The 17,500-nt window shown below is 43.4% G+C and overlaps 1 protein-coding gene across 9 annotated transcripts in view; it reads left to right on the top strand.

The window, feature by feature from the left end:
* The window catches only part of mapk10 (mitogen-activated protein kinase 10), a 49,871-nt gene that overhangs the window by 8,791 nt on the left and 23,580 nt on the right, over window positions 1-17,500 (top strand). For 8 of the 9 annotated variants that reach the window (XM_060891023.1, XM_060891021.1, XM_060891022.1 and 5 more), the window contains exons 2-3: window positions 9,693-9,764; window positions 12,903-13,072. In XM_060891023.1, coding sequence (XP_060747006.1) covers window positions 9,693-9,764; window positions 12,903-13,072 — 242 coding nt within the window. Of the gene's footprint in view, window positions 1-9,692; window positions 9,794-12,902; window positions 13,073-17,500 lie in introns of all 9 variants that reach the window. The other variant, XM_060891025.1, reaches the window with a different exon arrangement.

Genomic DNA, 17,500 nt, shown 5'->3' with positions numbered 1-17,500 from the left:
TCGAGCCCAGCGAGAGGCGAGCCACGTTGTTGCCACAGAGTGTAGAGGAAGTCTGATATTAACCGAGAGCCTGTGGGCGGCCCGGATTGACATTTGCTTTGTGCACTGAAAAGATGCTGTCTGTGTGAAGGAGTGCGTTCGACTCGGCTCTTATTCTCTCGCCGGCGTCGAGGAGGCTCGGAAGGCAGAGGCCCGGATTGTGTGCAGGCTTTCAGTTTAACTGTAATGATGAATAAAACTGAGGCTCAATTCATCTAAGCATAAAATTTATTTTCTAGGTTCGCCTCCATCTGTCTGCTTGTCCATCCGTCCATCATTAATCCATCCATCCATCCATCAGTCAGTCCGTCTGTCAGTCAGTCAGTCAGTCAGTCCGTCAGTCACCGTCAAGCCAATGGCGCATTTCAGCGAGTCTTCTAACTGCAGTGTGAGATATAAATAATTAAAGAGCACCACTCTTGTGTGTTCAGAGGTGAGTTAAGCACACAGGCAGGATTTAATACTCAAACTACATGATTTTCCAGCCATAATAATACGTCCAAGTGTTGAAAAAGACTTTAACCAAGTATCCTAGGGGTAAATATATCAAAAGGCAATCTAAATTGCGATATAAAATAACAATTACCATAAACTCTGCAGGAGTCTCAAATCGCACGTCTTACTCCATTGGCTGCTCAACAGCGCCCCCCCCCCCCCCACTCAAATTACAGACGTCTCTGACGTAACCACGGACCGATTACGAAGAGGAGGAGTTTGAGAAGGATATTAAATACACGACTATGAGATTTTTAATTACGTAGATTCATGAGATTCATGACATGAACAAAATGGCTTCCTCGCTCGTTAGTCGTTTTTCAGCAGCTTATAAAAAAGCACTTGATCCAGCTTCAAATAAACCAGTCATTACTATATTAAAATTAGCAACATCCCAGACACATAAAAATGTATTTCGGCCTTCGTCGTCTTCTTCTTCTGTCATCATATAATTGTTGTTTTTTTCCATCTTCTTTTATCGTCTCTTGCTTTTACGTTACATTTTGATTTCGTTTGTGTTTTCATTTTCCGTCTGTGTTTTCTATCCTGCGTTTAAGGGAAGAAAGACCTCCATCTCGGACACTTCTAGTCAAGAAAAATCTCGTCGACGTCTTTGCTTTTCGGTCCCGATTTCTTCCGCGTGTTCTCAGGGAATTTTTCTTCATCGCTTCATCCGTTGTCATGACATCCGTTATTAGAGGCGTCATGTCCATAACATCCGTCTGAGCTGGAAATCTCGCTGCATGTCAGATTAGTCCGATGAATTGTTTAGCGGTGATTACATTAGCGTGATAAAGAATCTCTGGCTTAAATTGACAGTCTAATCCAGCTCATGGTTCAGGATTATAATCTAAAGGGATTTGATGAGTGGTCATTGCTCTTTTTTGTGCTCTTGCTATCTGCTTGATTTCTGTAAATTTGGTTATTTCTGGTACTTTAATCCATAGATAGAGGGGGGGCACGGTGGCTTAGTGGTTAGAACGTTGGCCTCACACCTCCAGGGTTGGGGGTTCGATTCCCGCCTCCACCTTGTGTGTGTGGAGTTTGCATGTTCTCCCCGTGCCTCGGGGGTTTCCTCCGGGTACTCCGGTTTCCTCCCCCGGTCCAAAGACATGCATGGTAGGTTGATTGGCATCTCTGGAAAATTGTCCGTAGTGTGTGATTGTGTGAGTGAATGAGAGTGTGTGTGTGTGCCCTGCGATGGGTTGGCACTCTGTCCAGGGTGTATCCTGCCTTGATGCCCAATGACGCCTGAGATAGGCACAGGCTCCCCGTGACCTGAGGTAGTTCGGATAAGTGGTAGAAGATGAATGAATGAATAATCCATAAATAGATATTTTTATTATTCCAGAATGGAATTCTAAGAAAAGTTACTTATTCTAGCACCGGTAGATATTTTTCTAGGTATTTTAAAAACGATCGACGAAGCAACGAATCGCGTCATACGGTCGATCAGAAATCAAATTTCTACTCATGATAGAAAATGATAAAAATAGAATAAAGAGACGCTACGATTAGCTGTTTTATCTATCAGACTTTTTTTTATATTTCTGGATCTGCTGTTCCACCGACATTCACAGGGCAGGGTGTCGTACAGTACGTGACCTTTATGCTAATCAGATTAATCTAAAGAAACAATTGGATTATTTTCCATAGACATAGAATAGATATAAATAGATAGATATATAGACATATAAGTGGAGATTAGACAGACCCTGGTGTTCCACAGAGTGTATTTGTATTTATTTACCCCTCTGTGAGGTAGCCGGGGACGAGCGAGGGGGTGGGTGGCGACACCACCAACCCCCCACCCCCACCCCCTGTCTGTACGCTGATCTACAGCCATAATAAGCGCCACATAATGAGCAAAGTGTTGTCAGAAATGTCAGACATTCAGGCTTTTCGGTGGTAGGTGGATGCAGTGTGTGGATTTTTGCAGGCTTTTTTTTTTTTTTTTTTGAGGTGTGATATCTAACAACACTCCGAGAGTTTCTCAGAACCGGGACTTAAAACTTACAGACGAATAAATAATAAATTCTTTATAAAGTTATTTTTCCAATTCTTCCATCTGACTTTGTCTTAATTTAGTAGCGAAATTAAACGCCGGAAATTACAACCTGTTTATTGGTGTCCACGTTCAAAGCATTCGAAAACAACGCCTTACAGTTTCCATAGCAACAGCTCATCCCCGCGGTCGTGGGGGGGTCTGGGATGGGGGAACGGTATCTGATCATATCCTAAAAACCTGCGAGTTGAAAAAATTTGACAAAGAAAAAAAACATAATGGTTGAAGCTTCTTATAAGGTGACTTTTATTTTAAAGGTCATGGAAGGAGTCTCCAGTGTCAGTTTCTCGGTACCGCGACAAGCTGTAAAGTCTGTCAAAGGTGTGAGGTTTTTAATTAGCGAAAAAATAAACGAAAACGGATTTATCTAAGAGGCGGGGCTTGAGAGTGGGGTTTTTTTCCTGGCTTGGATTTTCACACCACAGCCCTAGTTACATTGGTGTTGTGTGTGTGTGTGTGTGTGTGTGAGCAGAGTGGGGGGTTGGGCTGGGCGTTCCCACCCCTTCAAGCTGTCACTGCTATTCTCCGATAATGATCCTCCCTCCGTACTGCACCTGCCACGGGCCTGGTGTTTCACCGCACATCACATCCTTGTGTGTGCAACTCTGGTGTGTTTTATGATCTGGGAGTCATCAGTAAGCCAAGACACCCCCCAACACACACACACAAACACACACCCAACACACACACACACACACAGACTGAGAGAAATGGGGCAGATGGCAGGAGGTCCCCTATGGTGGCCTCCTCAGTCTTCAGTGATGCATACACAAGCCATGGTTTACATTTGATTAACATGGTGCAGTTTTCGAACCTTAAATCTTTTCACCGTTCCCATGAAAGCCGTACGCATCATAGCCTGCATTCCACACGTGTTATAATGCATCGCAGACGCCTTATACATCACGAGTAATGTTTACTTCACACAATACGTATGTGAAGTCTACAGTGTTGTTCATGCTGTGAGATTAGGTTTAAGATCGTTCCTTGTCACACTCTACTGTACGTGTTCTGTATCAGTGTGTGTGATGTGTGTGGTGTGTGTGTGTGTGTGTGTGTGTGTTGTGAGTGATGTGCGTGTTGTACAAGGCTTCGTGTCGAGGTCAGTTTCCTGTTATGATTTGTGAAGATGAGGGAAATGGAGCTGCTACTACTGTATAAGAGAGAAGCATTAATCGAGCCGTCGTTTCGATAACAGAGACGGATTTCGCTTTGTTGCTGGAACGAAATCAATTTTGCAGGAATGCATTAATTTTTTCTTTTAAGAAATCTTTTTTTAATATGGATTTTAGATTTATGGGAAAAAAAATCGTTACTGCTTTTGTCGTTTCTTCTAAACACAGAAAGTGGTGTTTGTAGATGACATTTTAGATTACGTCCCATTTTAGACCGATCTTCGTTTTTATCTCTCTCCATCTGTCCGTCTGCCTGCTCGCTCTCGCATTTATCTCTCTGACTCTCTGCCTTTCGCAGCCCCCTTTTCCAGGCCTGATTATTCTGCTCCCTCTGGGCCTAACGGTGAAAGAGAAAGAATTATATTATATTCATTGTGGTACAATTGGTACAATGATGGACAGGGGTGCTAATACTTACAGTTCGACAGCACTGAACAAATAACTGAACAGCACCTTAGGTGAAATATCAGTGTGTTCAATGTGCCCGTAGTGTAGCTAAGTTAATGTAGCTAAATCTGTTCTGCAAACTCAAACGCTCAACCCGATAATCCTGGATTCTGATTGGTTGAAAGATGCGAATGGTTTTTTTCTATCTGCAGCTGCAACACTAGTTAAGCCAAAGTCAACCTAGTGAAAGAGATTAAACGTCACACTGTACTTTATGTCACTAATAATCATCATGGCGCTAGCATTTTGAAGGCGGAGCCTGTGAAACGAAACGAATTGATTCGTCTCAGGATGTTATTATGAGATGATTTTTCTTGTGTGTGTTTAAGCTACAAAATTGGAAAAAAAACATGGACGCCGGGGGCACGGTGGCTTAGTGGTTAGCACGTTCACCTCACACCTCCAGGGTTGGGGGTTCGATTCCCACCTCCACCTTGTGTGTGTGGAGTTTGCATGTTCTCCCCGTGCCTCGGGGGTTTCCTCCGGGTACTCCGGTTTCCTCCCCCGGTCCAAAGACATGCATGGTAGGTTGATTGGCATCTCTGGAAAATTGTCCGTAGTGTGTGATTGTGTGAGTGAATGAGAGTGTGTGTGTGCCCTGTGATGGGTTGGCACTCCGTCCAGGGTGTATCCTGCCTTGATGCCCGATGACGCCTGAGATAGGCACAGGCTCCCCGTGACCCGAGGTAGTTCTGATAAGCGGTAGAAGATGAATGAATGAATGAACACGGACGCCTCAGAGTTTGGCTTTTTTTGTGACAGACTAGCGAGCGATGCGTAATTTTCCTGCTCAGAAACAGTCAGTTATACAATCAGCACAGAGGTGACTGGACATCGAGCTTGAGGAGATTTTTCCTGTGCAGGGATTCGGAGCTGAGGGGGAGGAGTTTGTTTGTTTGTTTGTTTGTTTACACCTTTAATCAACATGGTGTCCATTAACATTACACTATTCGTGACTCGGATGACGGACTACGTCTGACGTACAGAGAAAATTGTCTTAACGTTCCTTTGATGTTTTTTTATTTTGATCTTTTTTCACCAAGTTTTTGCCGTACCAAAAACGAGGTACGAGAAGATGAAGATGAAGGATGAAGAAGAAGACCGACGGAAAACAGCAGAGCCGATCGGGTGTTACGGACGATCCAGGAAGACAAACAAAGAGCATTTTGAGCAGCAGAGATGGTCATTTCCCCCTTTTCCCCTCATTTCATGCCACATTACCTCACCTTCTTTTCCGCCCCCTTATTTGCATATTCGTGTCATTACACGATGAGTTGATTAATATGCGTGCGTGGAGATCAGCGGGGTTTCTTGACAAACTGAAATCACGGAGGTGATTGTTATTCTGTCCGACGAGGAATCGTACGAAATACGGATAAACGGCTTATTCCGAATAAGAAGAACTTCACCTGCCAGATTTGTTCTTAAAAACAGGGAGACATGTGGTCATGTGACAGGAAGGAGCTTTGCATAAATTATGTCTAGCTAATAAATATGCAAAAGGAGATATTTATTTATTTATTTATTTATTTATTTTGAACCTTAATTACAATAATTCACCATCATCTATGAATACATCCTCTGTCTTAAAGAGAAATAAAAAAGTCATTAAAGAGGCTGTTTGTCATTTTCAGGGCGCTCTGCTGCCTTTAAGGTGAAATGAAATGTAAAGTAATAAAATCATTCATTCTCTCACTCACTCATCTTCTACCGCTTATCCGAACTTCTCGGGTCACGGGGAGCCTGTGCCTATCTCAGGCGTCATCGGGCATCAAGGCAGGATACACCCTGGACGGAGTGCCAACCCATCACAGGGCACACACACACACTCTCATTCACTCACGCAATCACACACTAGGGACAATTTTCCAGAGATGCCAATCAACCTACCATGCATGTCTTTGGACCGGGGGAGGAAACCGGAGTACCCGGAGGAAACCCCCGAGGCACGGGGAGAACATGCAAACTCCACACACACAAGGTGGAGGCGGGAATCGAACCCCGACCCTGGAGGTGTGAGGAGAACGTGATAACCACTAAGCCACCGTGCCCCCCAGTAATAAAATCAGTTACATGAAATTTTTTTGTGAAACGTTTTTCTCTCCCAGGATGTTTGAAATGTTTTTATTATCCGAATAGAAACATGCTAAAAAAAAATGACAAACCGCACCTTTAATTCTGACCTTCAATTGACATTTGTGGAAAAGTTGAGGAATACAAAACGATGAGGAACCGTGGCATCGTTTTACCGGGTTCTCGTTTTTTTTCTCTTTAGATTTGTCCTTTTTTTTAAATTAGTGATGCGTTCATTTATCTGAGCCCTGAAATGCCTCACCACCGAAAGTCAAATCCTGACTGGGGATTTATTCTACTTGAGAAGCCTCTTGGCCTTCATCCTCCCTGTCTGTCTTTTTTTCTAGTCATGTCTCAGTAATCATATTATATATTAGTCAGAGAGGGTGTGTGGTGAAAGCTAATGTGCTGCTGCAGTAGGAAACAGTGTGTGTGTGTGTGATATAGAGTGAACAACACTGTCAACACTTCAGCACGCCACGGACGTCACAGCTTCTTAGTGTTGTTTTGGGAAACAGAATATACGAGACGTCTCTTTAAGCTTATGGAAGATCCTGAAGGTGACCTGATGCTAATCTGGTAGCCATAAGGATGCATTAATTGTTAGCTACATTAGCATCAAATCAAACACATTTTATTTTCATTATTTACACACACACACACACACACACACACACACACACACACACACACACACACACACACACACACAGGGTATTGGTGGTGCGTCTAGGTGACAGACATTCTCCATCTGTTTTGTCCTGAGTGATGGAACAGTCGATGTCACCTGATCATCATTACTTAGTAAAATGAACTTCTCGTGTGCCTTGGCAACACACACACACACACACACACACACACACACACACACACACACAGGGGGTAAATGGGGCTGTGGGGGGTGGGATTTTCTGTGGTACCGTCAGACACAGCAGTCTTCTCTTTAACTTTGGACCTTGTCTGAGGAACTTTCAGTTCTCTCCATCATTTCCCCCTTTTTCTCAGACCAGTGATGAATTCACACAGCCTTGGCTCAGACCGATCAGATCTCACCCTGACCCTGAGGTCATCTCTGACCTTCCCATGATCCTCTGCCTGAAACACTTGCTGCAGGAAGTTGAGTCATTTCATTCATTTATTTCATTTACACTCACTCGAGTTCTTATATAATAACTCATGACTCAAGACCTTTATGGAAGGAGTCTCCAGTGTCAGCTCTTTCTGAATGTTCTCCAACATGATAAAGTCTTAATATTTTACTGTAAGGTCATTTAAGATCTCAGGGGTAGTTGTGAAGGATGTCGTTATGACATTTATTTATATTCAGTCTTTCCTCCTGACTTCCTCATGTCTCACTCCACAGTGGTGTTAATATGAAGCTCATATGACAGCAGACATTCAGGACATTCAGGAGTTTCATCACTATTTCTGTTTTTCTCCACAATAATAGATGTTATATTCATAGAAAAGTAAAAAAAAAACAAAACAAAACAGTAAATGTTGATATCAAACAAAGTACAAAGAAGCAGCTCAAATTCGTATCTACACATGGGCGTCAGAACCATTATGTGTGGGTGGGACAGGACCCACCCACTTTTTAAGACCAATAATATTAGACCCGCCCACTTTTACCATCTCTATTCAGTGCATATGTCTTTTTTTCTTACTTTCCAGAGCGTCGCCTCTGTATGGCTCTGGCTCTCTTTTTCTGTAGTCTGCTCTTTAGTCTGCTCACGGCTCTGTAGTCTGCTCTGTAGTCTGCTCTGTAGACGGCTCTGTAGTCTGCTCTGTAGACGGCTCTGTAGTCTGCTTTGTAGTCTGCTCTGTAGACGGCTCTGTAGTCTGCTCTGTAGTCTACTCTGTAGTCTGCTCTGTAGACGGCTCTGTAGTCTGCTCTGTAGACGGCTCTGTAGTCTGCTCTGTAGTCTGCTCTGTAGACGGCTCTGTAGTCTGCTCTGTAGACGGCTCTGTAGTCTGCTTTGTAGTCTGCTCTGTAGACAGCTCTGTAGTCTGCTCTGTAGACGGCTCTGTAGTCTGCTCTGTAGACGACTCTGTAGTCTGCTTTGTAGTCTGCTCTGTAGACGGCTCTGTAGTCTGCTTTGTAGTCTGCTCTGTAGACGGCTCTGTAGCCTGCTCTGTAGACGGCTCTGTAGTCTGCTCTGTAGTCTGCTCTGTAGTCTGCTCTGTAGACGGCTCTGTAGTCTGCTCTGTAGTCTGCTCTGTAGACGACTCTGTAGTCTGCTCTGTAGTCTGCTCTGTAGACGACTCTGTAGTCTGCTTTGTAGTCTGCTCTGTAGATGGCTCTGTGGTCTGCTGTGTAGTCTGCTCTGTAGACGGCTCTGTAGACGACTCTGTATTCCGCTCTGTAGATGGCTCTGTAAAAGGCTCTGTAGTCTGCTCTGTTGTCTGCTCTGTAGACGACTCTGTACTCCGCTCTGTAGACGGAACTGTAGACGGCTCTGTAGTCTGATCTGTAGATGACTCTGTAGATGACTCTGTAGATGACTCTGTAGTCTGCTCTGTAGATGACTCTGTAGTCTGCTCTGTAGATGACTCTGTAGTCTGCTCTGTAGATGACTCTGTAGTCTGCTCTGTAGATGACTCTGTAGTCTTAAGAGTCTGTAGAGTTATGAAATAATGCCTTATTATTATAATGAACTTAGCACATGGAACAAAGATTGCTCCATGCAATCAGTGGAATAATCTTTAAGAAATCTTTCCACTCTTTTGCCGAATCCCTAATTGTGCAGCGTTTTTTTTTACAGCAGCTGTCAATCCCGTTTTGTAATCCGGTCTGAGTAATCCGGTTCATCACGTCACGGACGCCTCCTCAGGAAGACGAGTACAGCGTGTGCTCCTGGAAGAGCACCATGACGCACAAGCCGCTTGTGTTGGTGCTGAAAAACACTGATTAATATTTAATACTAAACCGTGGGGTGTTTTATCAAGGCGCTGTGTGTTTAGCCCATCAAAGTGAACTGCCCTCCTGTAACAGGAAACACTCAGGGAAAGCAAAGGAAGTCATCAAACTGTGTTGGCATACAGCTATTTTTGAAACCTTGTTGACTTCTTTATCATCGTCATCATCATCGTCATCTTTGCGAGTCTTTTATTCACGACTCAGAGAAGAGAGATGCGGCTTTTCGTGTATTTCACACTTCGTAATTTGCTTCTTCCACCAACGCTCACCAGGGATCAAGGCCATGAAAACATCTGGAGACGTCGTAGCTCTCGGGCTCGTCTGTTCTATTAGAAAATAGATTTATCGCTCTTTGATTTTATATGAACAGTTTCTAACCTAACACACTAACATGATTACCCCATTCCAAAAAACTTCTCAATTTGTCCTCAATTAACTTGTGAAATCTTTATCTCTATCGTGTGTGTGTGTCTTGCAGGTATTTATGAACAGACATTTCTTATACAACTGCAGTGCACCGATCCTGGATGTGAAGATTGCCTTTTGTCAGGTGTGTGTTCCATACAGGTAAAATAAAAGGTAGAGTATTCATTCACTTCCATTCTCCTGCTTCATTTTGTTGTCAGTGTGTGTCACTGTCTGATGTAGCCCTGTGTCCGGGTTGCCAGGTTGGCAGAAAAAAGACAGCATAAAAAATGAATAGTGTTGGTGATTTGTAGCATTAAATTCTTGTTTTTGTTTGTCTTCTCTTTATATCCTGTTTTTCTTTATTAAAAAGAACTCTCACCAAATTACATACAGTTTTGTTTCTCATTTCACCTCAACGTGATGACTTCACTAGCCGACCTACGTGAAGCATCCTTCGTGTAACATCTCTCCAGTTCCCACTACAACTGAAACGTCTGCGTTGCACGTTCCCTTTAATTCGATTTAATTTCTATAACGACTTTAACATGCGATCTCTGCAGACTTTTTTCAAGTTTGTTGTTTTGTCTAAAAACGACCACCCTGGCAACCCTGGTCCTAGCATTCAAATGCAGAATCCGAGATAAAACGATTCTGTGTTATATTTACACAAATACAAAAATCTACATGGCATGTCGGAACGATCGTATTTACGAGTTGAACATATGAACACCGCCACGAAGGCGGAATCAACGGATATGACATCTGAAGTCGATGACAAATAGTGATAGTGATAATGATAGTGACGTGACATACGGCTAAGTACGGTGACCAATACTCAGAATTTGTTCTCTGCATTTAACCCATCCAAAGTGCACACAAACACACCGCAGTAAACACACACACACACCGTGAACACACACCCGGAGCAGTGGGCAGCCATTTTATGCTGCGGCGCCCGGGGAGCGGTTGTGGGGGGTTCGGTGCCTTGCTCAAGGGCACCTCAGTCGTGGTATTGCCGGCCCGAGACTCGAACCCACAACCTTAGGGTTAAGAGTCAAACTCTCTAACCATTAGGCCACAACTTCCCAAATTATTTGAAATTGAATCTTTATATAAAAACTTATAACACAACTGATGCACAGTTTGTTGTTCTTTATCGTCTAGAATTAGAGTTAAAAACCTTGTGGTAATAATTTGTTATTAATTAAGACAAATTTCACCTCCATTTCCTTCTGACTTTTAATGCCTCTGACTTCTCAACTCGTAAATACGAACTTCCATGATGACTTGAACCCACAGATAAAATGAAGACCCCTGATGGTTAAAATCGTGGATTTGTTTTTTTTGTTTAAAAACAATTATTTTTATTTTTATTATTATTATTATTATTATTATTATTATTATTTTTATTATTATTATTATTATTATTATTATTATTATTATTAAAAACAATATTTTGACCTTCCTTCACTAGCGCTCCATGCTCCATGTCCTCCAGTTCAAGCAACATAAGAAAATTGTGTACGTTCCTTATGTATGTTTTTTAGCGATTCTTTCAGTTTAATCTTTTTAGTAGGAATCCAGATGATTAATAAAACCAAATACTACTTTAACTAGAAAGGTTATAATTAAGAGTGGGGGTCACGGTGGCTTAGTGGTTATCACGTTCTCTTCACACCTCCAGGGTTGGGGGTTCGATTCCCACCTCCACCTTGTGTGTGGAGTTTGCATGTTCTCCCCGTGCCTCGGGGGTTTCCTCCGGGTACTCCGGTTTCCTCCCCCGGTCCAAAGACATGCATGGTAGGTTGATTGACATCTCTGGAAAATTGTCTGTAGTGTGTGATTGCGTGAGTGAATGAGAGTGTGTGTGTGTGCCCTGCGATGGGTTGGCACTCCGTCCAGGGTGTATCCTGCCTTGATGCCCGATGACGCCTGAGATAGGCACAGGCTCCCCGTGACCCGAGGTAGTTCGGATAAGCGGTAGAAGATGAATGAATGAATGAATGAAGGAATAATTAAGAGTGATTGGTTAAATGCTTGTAGGATTTATTTATTTGGAATTATCCTCGTCACCATCAGATGAACTGATTAGATTAAGAAATTGTGCCAGACATCATCAAGGTGACCGTTTGAGTCGAGTTGCTTTTTATTCCCTGTAACGTTTCGAATCCCTTTATAGAAACACAAATTTATTAGCGAGCCTAATTATCCAGCGAGGTCGCACGAGCCCGAGGACGTTTACTCGTTAAAATGCCGTGTGTGAACGCCGCTCCCGAAAGCTATCTCTTAAAGTTATGACCTGTGTTCTAATCACACCTGCCCTCAGCTTTAATAAGAGAGAGCATTTAGCCAAAATGTGTGTTAATCAGAATGAGATTAGTGCAGCCACCAAATTAGCAGCCGTCCATCGCAGTGACGGATGATAAATAAATTCTCTCTCCTTTAGCCACCTGAATCCCTCAAGCATGTTATTGTAGAACAGCAGAGACATTTAATCTCTCTCTAAAAAAAAAAAAGATAGAAAGAGCGCATTTTCTTCCCAAATCGATACTCAAGCATCCATGTGCTCATACAAGAAATATATATATATGTTTATATATATGTTATAGACACAAAAAACCTCCAAATCAACACACTTAAAGTATCCAGTTTGAGTCAGTGTGTCTGTGTGTGTGTGTGTGTGTGTGTGTTTGTGTGTCGATGCTGGATGGCATTTGCCAGAGTCCACATCAACACCCACGTGTGTTTATCTATATTTCATGCTCGCAGTTTATATTTAGTCTCCGTCCTCCAGCTGACCTGATGCTCGCTCTTCATTCGAGTCGGTTTCTGTCTGCTGTGTTACTTACAGCTTACACAAAAACGAAATAAACAGGATAATTCATTTGTTTTTTATATTGTTCCTGCTGTTTGTTTGCTGGTACTTTGTCGTTTTGACTCGCTTCATTTATCTGTTCATCACTCATACACTCATGTAGAAACCTTTTTAACTGTAAAGAAACATACTGGGAAGATTGAAATGGGGTAAAAATAGAACTTTTGGGAACATAGAGTTCTACAAAATTCTAGGTCTTAGGCACATAAGAAACTGGGAATATTGGATATCGGGCACATTGGCACTCGAAACATAAGGCACTGGGATCATCAGGTCTAACAAGCCAAGGAAAGGACTTAGAAATGAATAAGTGGAGCTTTAGAGAAAGAAAAATATGTAAGAAAAAAACGAGCCTTGTGTTCTACAGTATCTCTGTGATTTAATGAAGGTTTCTTTTCCTCACAGGGTTTTGGTAAACAAGTTGATGTGTCTTATATCGCCAAGCATTACAACATGAGCAAAAGTAAAGTGGACAACCAGTTCTACAGCGTGGAGGTTGGAGACTCCACCTTCACGGTTCTGAAACGGTACCAGAACCTCAAGCCCATTGGTTCTGGGGCTCAGGGAATAGTGTGGTGAGTAGATCCAGTTCTCTTTATTTCTCACACATACTTTATTTTTTAATAACATCACCGTTTAGGGACATTGGGATCTCGGGAACATCTTGGAAACTCTACAACTGTTGGGTTCAATAAACATAAAAACTATGTGTGTCACAATATGTGTACAAAATAAATCTCTGGGTTTGTAGGACATTGGACCATTGAAACACAGGGTTAAAAAAACACATGAACTCTGGGAATCTTGGACAACCTGGAAATTTTAGACTCCTTGAACATTCATTCATTCATTCATCTTCTACTGCTTATCCGAGCTACCTCGGGTCACAGGGAGCCTGTGCCTATCTCAGGCGTCATCGGGCATCAAGGCAGGATACACCCTGGACGGAGTGCCAACCCATTGCAGTGCACACATACACACACACTCTCTCATTCACTCACACACACTACGGACAATTTTCCAGAGATGCCAATCAACCTACCATGCATGTCTTTGGACCGGGGGAGGAAACCGGAGTACCCGGAGGAAACCCCCGAGGCACGGGGAGAACATGCAAACTCCACACACACAAGGCGGAGGCGGGAATCGAACCCCCAACCCTGGAGGTGTGAGGTGAACGTGCTAACCACTAAGCCACCGTGCCCCCCGACTCCTTGAACATAGGAACATAAATCCATAAACGTTAAAACTGAAAGTTAGGCCTGAAGAACATGAGGCTTTAGTAAATTAGCATTTTAGAATAAGGCCATGGGGACATATTTGGGGATCTTCTAAACATCAGACTCTAGAGACATTGGGAATACTGAACCTTAGCGACTGTGAGTACATAGTTTAGGTCACTGGGTTCACTGGACCTTTGTGGTTGAAGGGATCTAGGGACATAAGGTTTTGGGAACATAGGACCATCGACATGCGGGACTCTGGAAACACGTTTTATTGGGAATGTTACATTTTGGAATGTGGCATCCAAGAAGCATAGGACCTCTGAAATATTGAGTCCTTCAAACATAGAAACTGTGGAAACACTGGACAGTGGGAACATTGGGAAGGGTACCAGAAACATTGGACCCCCATAGAAGCAAATTTCCCTATGGTGTAGGAGCCTGGACACAGAATCAGTGGAATATCCTTGATTAAAAGACTTTGGGAACATGGGACTGTGAGCCGATGGCATCCTGAGGACATACTGCAATGGCAATGTAAGACATTGGGAGCATGGATTGTTGGGATTGTTGGGATTGTTGGGGTTGTTGGGATTGTTGGGGTTGTTAGATGTCCGGAACATTGAGTACTAGAAGCATAGCATCTCTGCGAACATTGGACCATGGGAACATTGGAAAAGTAGTTTAAACTCTGGAACATTGACCCCTAAAAACAAGGCCAGGTGAACCTACTGTAGAACCGTAACACAGACATGTGAGAAGATACTGTAGGACCCATAAGAACATAGTACTCTGGGCGCAGAATCTTCGAAATATTCCTGGAAATATTGACATTGGAAACACAGGACTTTGAGACTTTGGGATTATTGGAAAGCAGAAACTCTGTACCCTAGAAACCTAGGAACTCTGGGAACATTAGACAATGGGAGCATTGGAATCTTTAGAAGGACCCATAAGAGCAGAGGACAGTAAGATGTAGGGACCTGGACACAGAACCATCGGAATATCCCAGGAAAATCCTGAAAGATCCTGAGAACGCAGGGAAAATGGCATCATGCGAAAACAGAGCACTGGGAATGAAGAACACCTGGAAATTGGGATTATTAGATTCTGGGAAGGCTGGGATCTGGAAGCTAGAAACCCAGTTTATCGTTTCGTTCTGAGGAGTTCTTTAAAATCTTGAGGTTGTCTGTTCCAGATTTTGGAGCACAACATCTAAATGCTGCTTAAAGACAGTTACTGCAGGGTTAATCCACACTTCAACAATATTTAAAATAAAATGGCTGCTAGCACAGGGGGCACGGTGGCTTAGTGGTTAGCACGTTGGCCTCACACCTCCAGGGTTGGGGGTTCGATTCCCGCCTCCACCTTGTGTGTGTGGAGTTTGCATGTTCTCCCCGTGCCTCGTGGGTTTCCTCCGGGTACTCCGGTTTCCTCCCCCGGTCCAAAGACATGCATGGTAGGTTGATTGGCATCTCTGGAAAATTGTCCATAGTGTGTGATTGCGTGAGTGAATGAGAGTGTGTGTGTGTGTGCCCTGTGATGGGTTGGCACTCCGTCCAGGGTGTATCCTGCCTTGATGCCCGATGAAGCCCAAGATAGGCACAGGCTCCCCGTGACCCGAGGTAGTTCGGATAAGCGGTAGAAAATGAATGGATGAATGAATGGCTGCTAGAGCTCTAACACACGTTACACACTGTCGGCCGTACGGTTGTCTCACACACATCCCTTTCCCCTCTGACGGACGAAGAAGTGACGAAGTTACAGCCGTAACCCCAGGGTTTCTTGGTACAAATGGAACATTAACATTGTTGTGGCTGCAATTGTACCACGTTAGCATGTGGTAACTTTGTAATAACTTTGAGACAGCAGGTTTTTATAATACATTTGATCATAAATGTGTAAAAATGATCCGTACAGAGAAGCTGAGAAGCTTATTTTTTTTTTTTTTGCGATGACATTTGAAGTGAAACTTCCTCCCACAGAGTCGTGGGAATTCTGACTGGCTGTTTCTTTGAAGATGTCCGTCACACGGTTGTCGGATGCGGCGTCCTCCTCCTCCTGCTCCTCCTCCTCCTCTTCATCTCTTCCTTTTCTCCCTGTCACGTTGGATTCTCTCTCTTTTTCCCCTTTCCCAGGCATTTTGCCGGTTGTGCAAAGCAGACTGGACAGCTAATGGAGTGGTGTGTGTGTGTGTGTGTGTGTGTGTGTGTGTGTGTGTGTTTGGCTGACTGCAGCAACTCGGTCTGGCGGACACACAGCCATAATCTAATTTAGTGGCGTCTCCTCAGCACTGGTCACATGACTGGAACTGGCTGCCAGATTATTCCAATCAACACATCACAGAGAGAGAGAAAGAGAAAGAGAGAAAGAGAGAGAGAGAGAGAGAGAGAGAGAGAGAGAGAGAGAGAGAGAGAGAGAGAGACAAAGAGAGAGAGAGAGAGACAAAGAGAGACAGACAGAGAGAGAGAGAGAGAGAGAGAGAGAGAGAGAGAGAGAGAGAGAGAGAGAGAGACAGAGAGAGAGAGAGAGAGAGAGAGAGAGAGAGACAGAGAGAGAGAGAGAGAGAGAGAGAGAGAGACACAGAGAGAGAGAGAGAGAGAGAGAGAGAGAGAGAGATAAAGGATTAAAGAGTAACAGTTACAGTCATTCATCAGTACGCTTTTTTTCAGTAGTTTGGATCGAGTCTGATTTTGTTTCTCCATGTGACATGACGTGTAAAGCCTCATGCAGAAACACACAAAGGTGGCATCATCTTTGGCACCTTCCTATTTCTCTCTGATGGGTCACAGTGGATGATGCGCCACCCCCCCCCCCCCACCACCACCACCACCATCAAAAAAAAAAAAACCCACACACTCTCCAGAATATTCTGCTGTTTCCATGGATACCGATTTTTCTTCATCCGTATCCATCTCGAGCTCCAGTTTTATTCACAGAGGTTTATTAGCTAGTTTAATTTAATTTGAGTAACGAGCTCGAAATGTTTTACTCGAGTGACATTTGTAAAGCAAGTCAGATGTTAGATGTTACATGAACACGTTTTAGTATCTGACAGAAATAAAAAAAAACTAAATTATGCAATATTGTGCAATTGTGCAAGACTTTTATAAGCCTAGCAATGTTTTGCCAGTGTGTGTGTGTATGTGTGTGTGTGCGCGTGTGTGTGTGTTTGTGTGTGTGTGTGTGTGCACGTGTGTGTGTGCGTGTGTTTGTGTGTGTGTGCGTGTGTGTGTGTGCGTGTGTTTGTGTGTGTGTGCGTGTGTTTGTGTGTGTGTGTGTGTGTGCGTGTGTGTGTGCATGTGTGTGTGTGTGCGTGTGTGTGTGCGTGTGTTTGTGTGTGTGTGCGTGTGTGTGTACGTGTGTTTGTGTGTGTGTGTGCGTGTGTTTGTGTGTGTGTGCATGTGTGCGAGTGTGTGTGTTCGTGTGTGTGTGTGTGTGTGTGCGGGCATATTTCCAGCTGTGTATTTATTCACGTCTGTGTCTGCGAGTGCGAGGGTGTGTGTTGTGTGTGGAATACACTCCAGAATTAGCACACGCTCAGTTTTAGCCATCTGCTGCCTGACGTCCTACAGAGCGCCGCTACACTTTCTATAGGCTACACAAATTCTGCTCCAAATATGTTGTACAAAATCACGGCACTAAACAGTGTGTCAGGGTTAAAGCAAATCTAATTCATTTACCACAAATACATCATTTATTATAATTTAATACTACATGCAAAAAAAGGTTATTTTCCTGATGATGTGTGTGTTATATGTCCGCATGTTATATACAAGC

Source organism: Tachysurus vachellii, chromosome 17, assembly GCF_030014155.1.
Source record: "Tachysurus vachellii isolate PV-2020 chromosome 17, HZAU_Pvac_v1, whole genome shotgun sequence".
NCBI classification, from domain to species: domain Eukaryota; kingdom Metazoa; phylum Chordata; class Actinopteri; order Siluriformes; family Bagridae; genus Tachysurus; species Tachysurus vachellii.
This window is presented reverse-complemented; position numbering and strand designations above follow the sequence as displayed.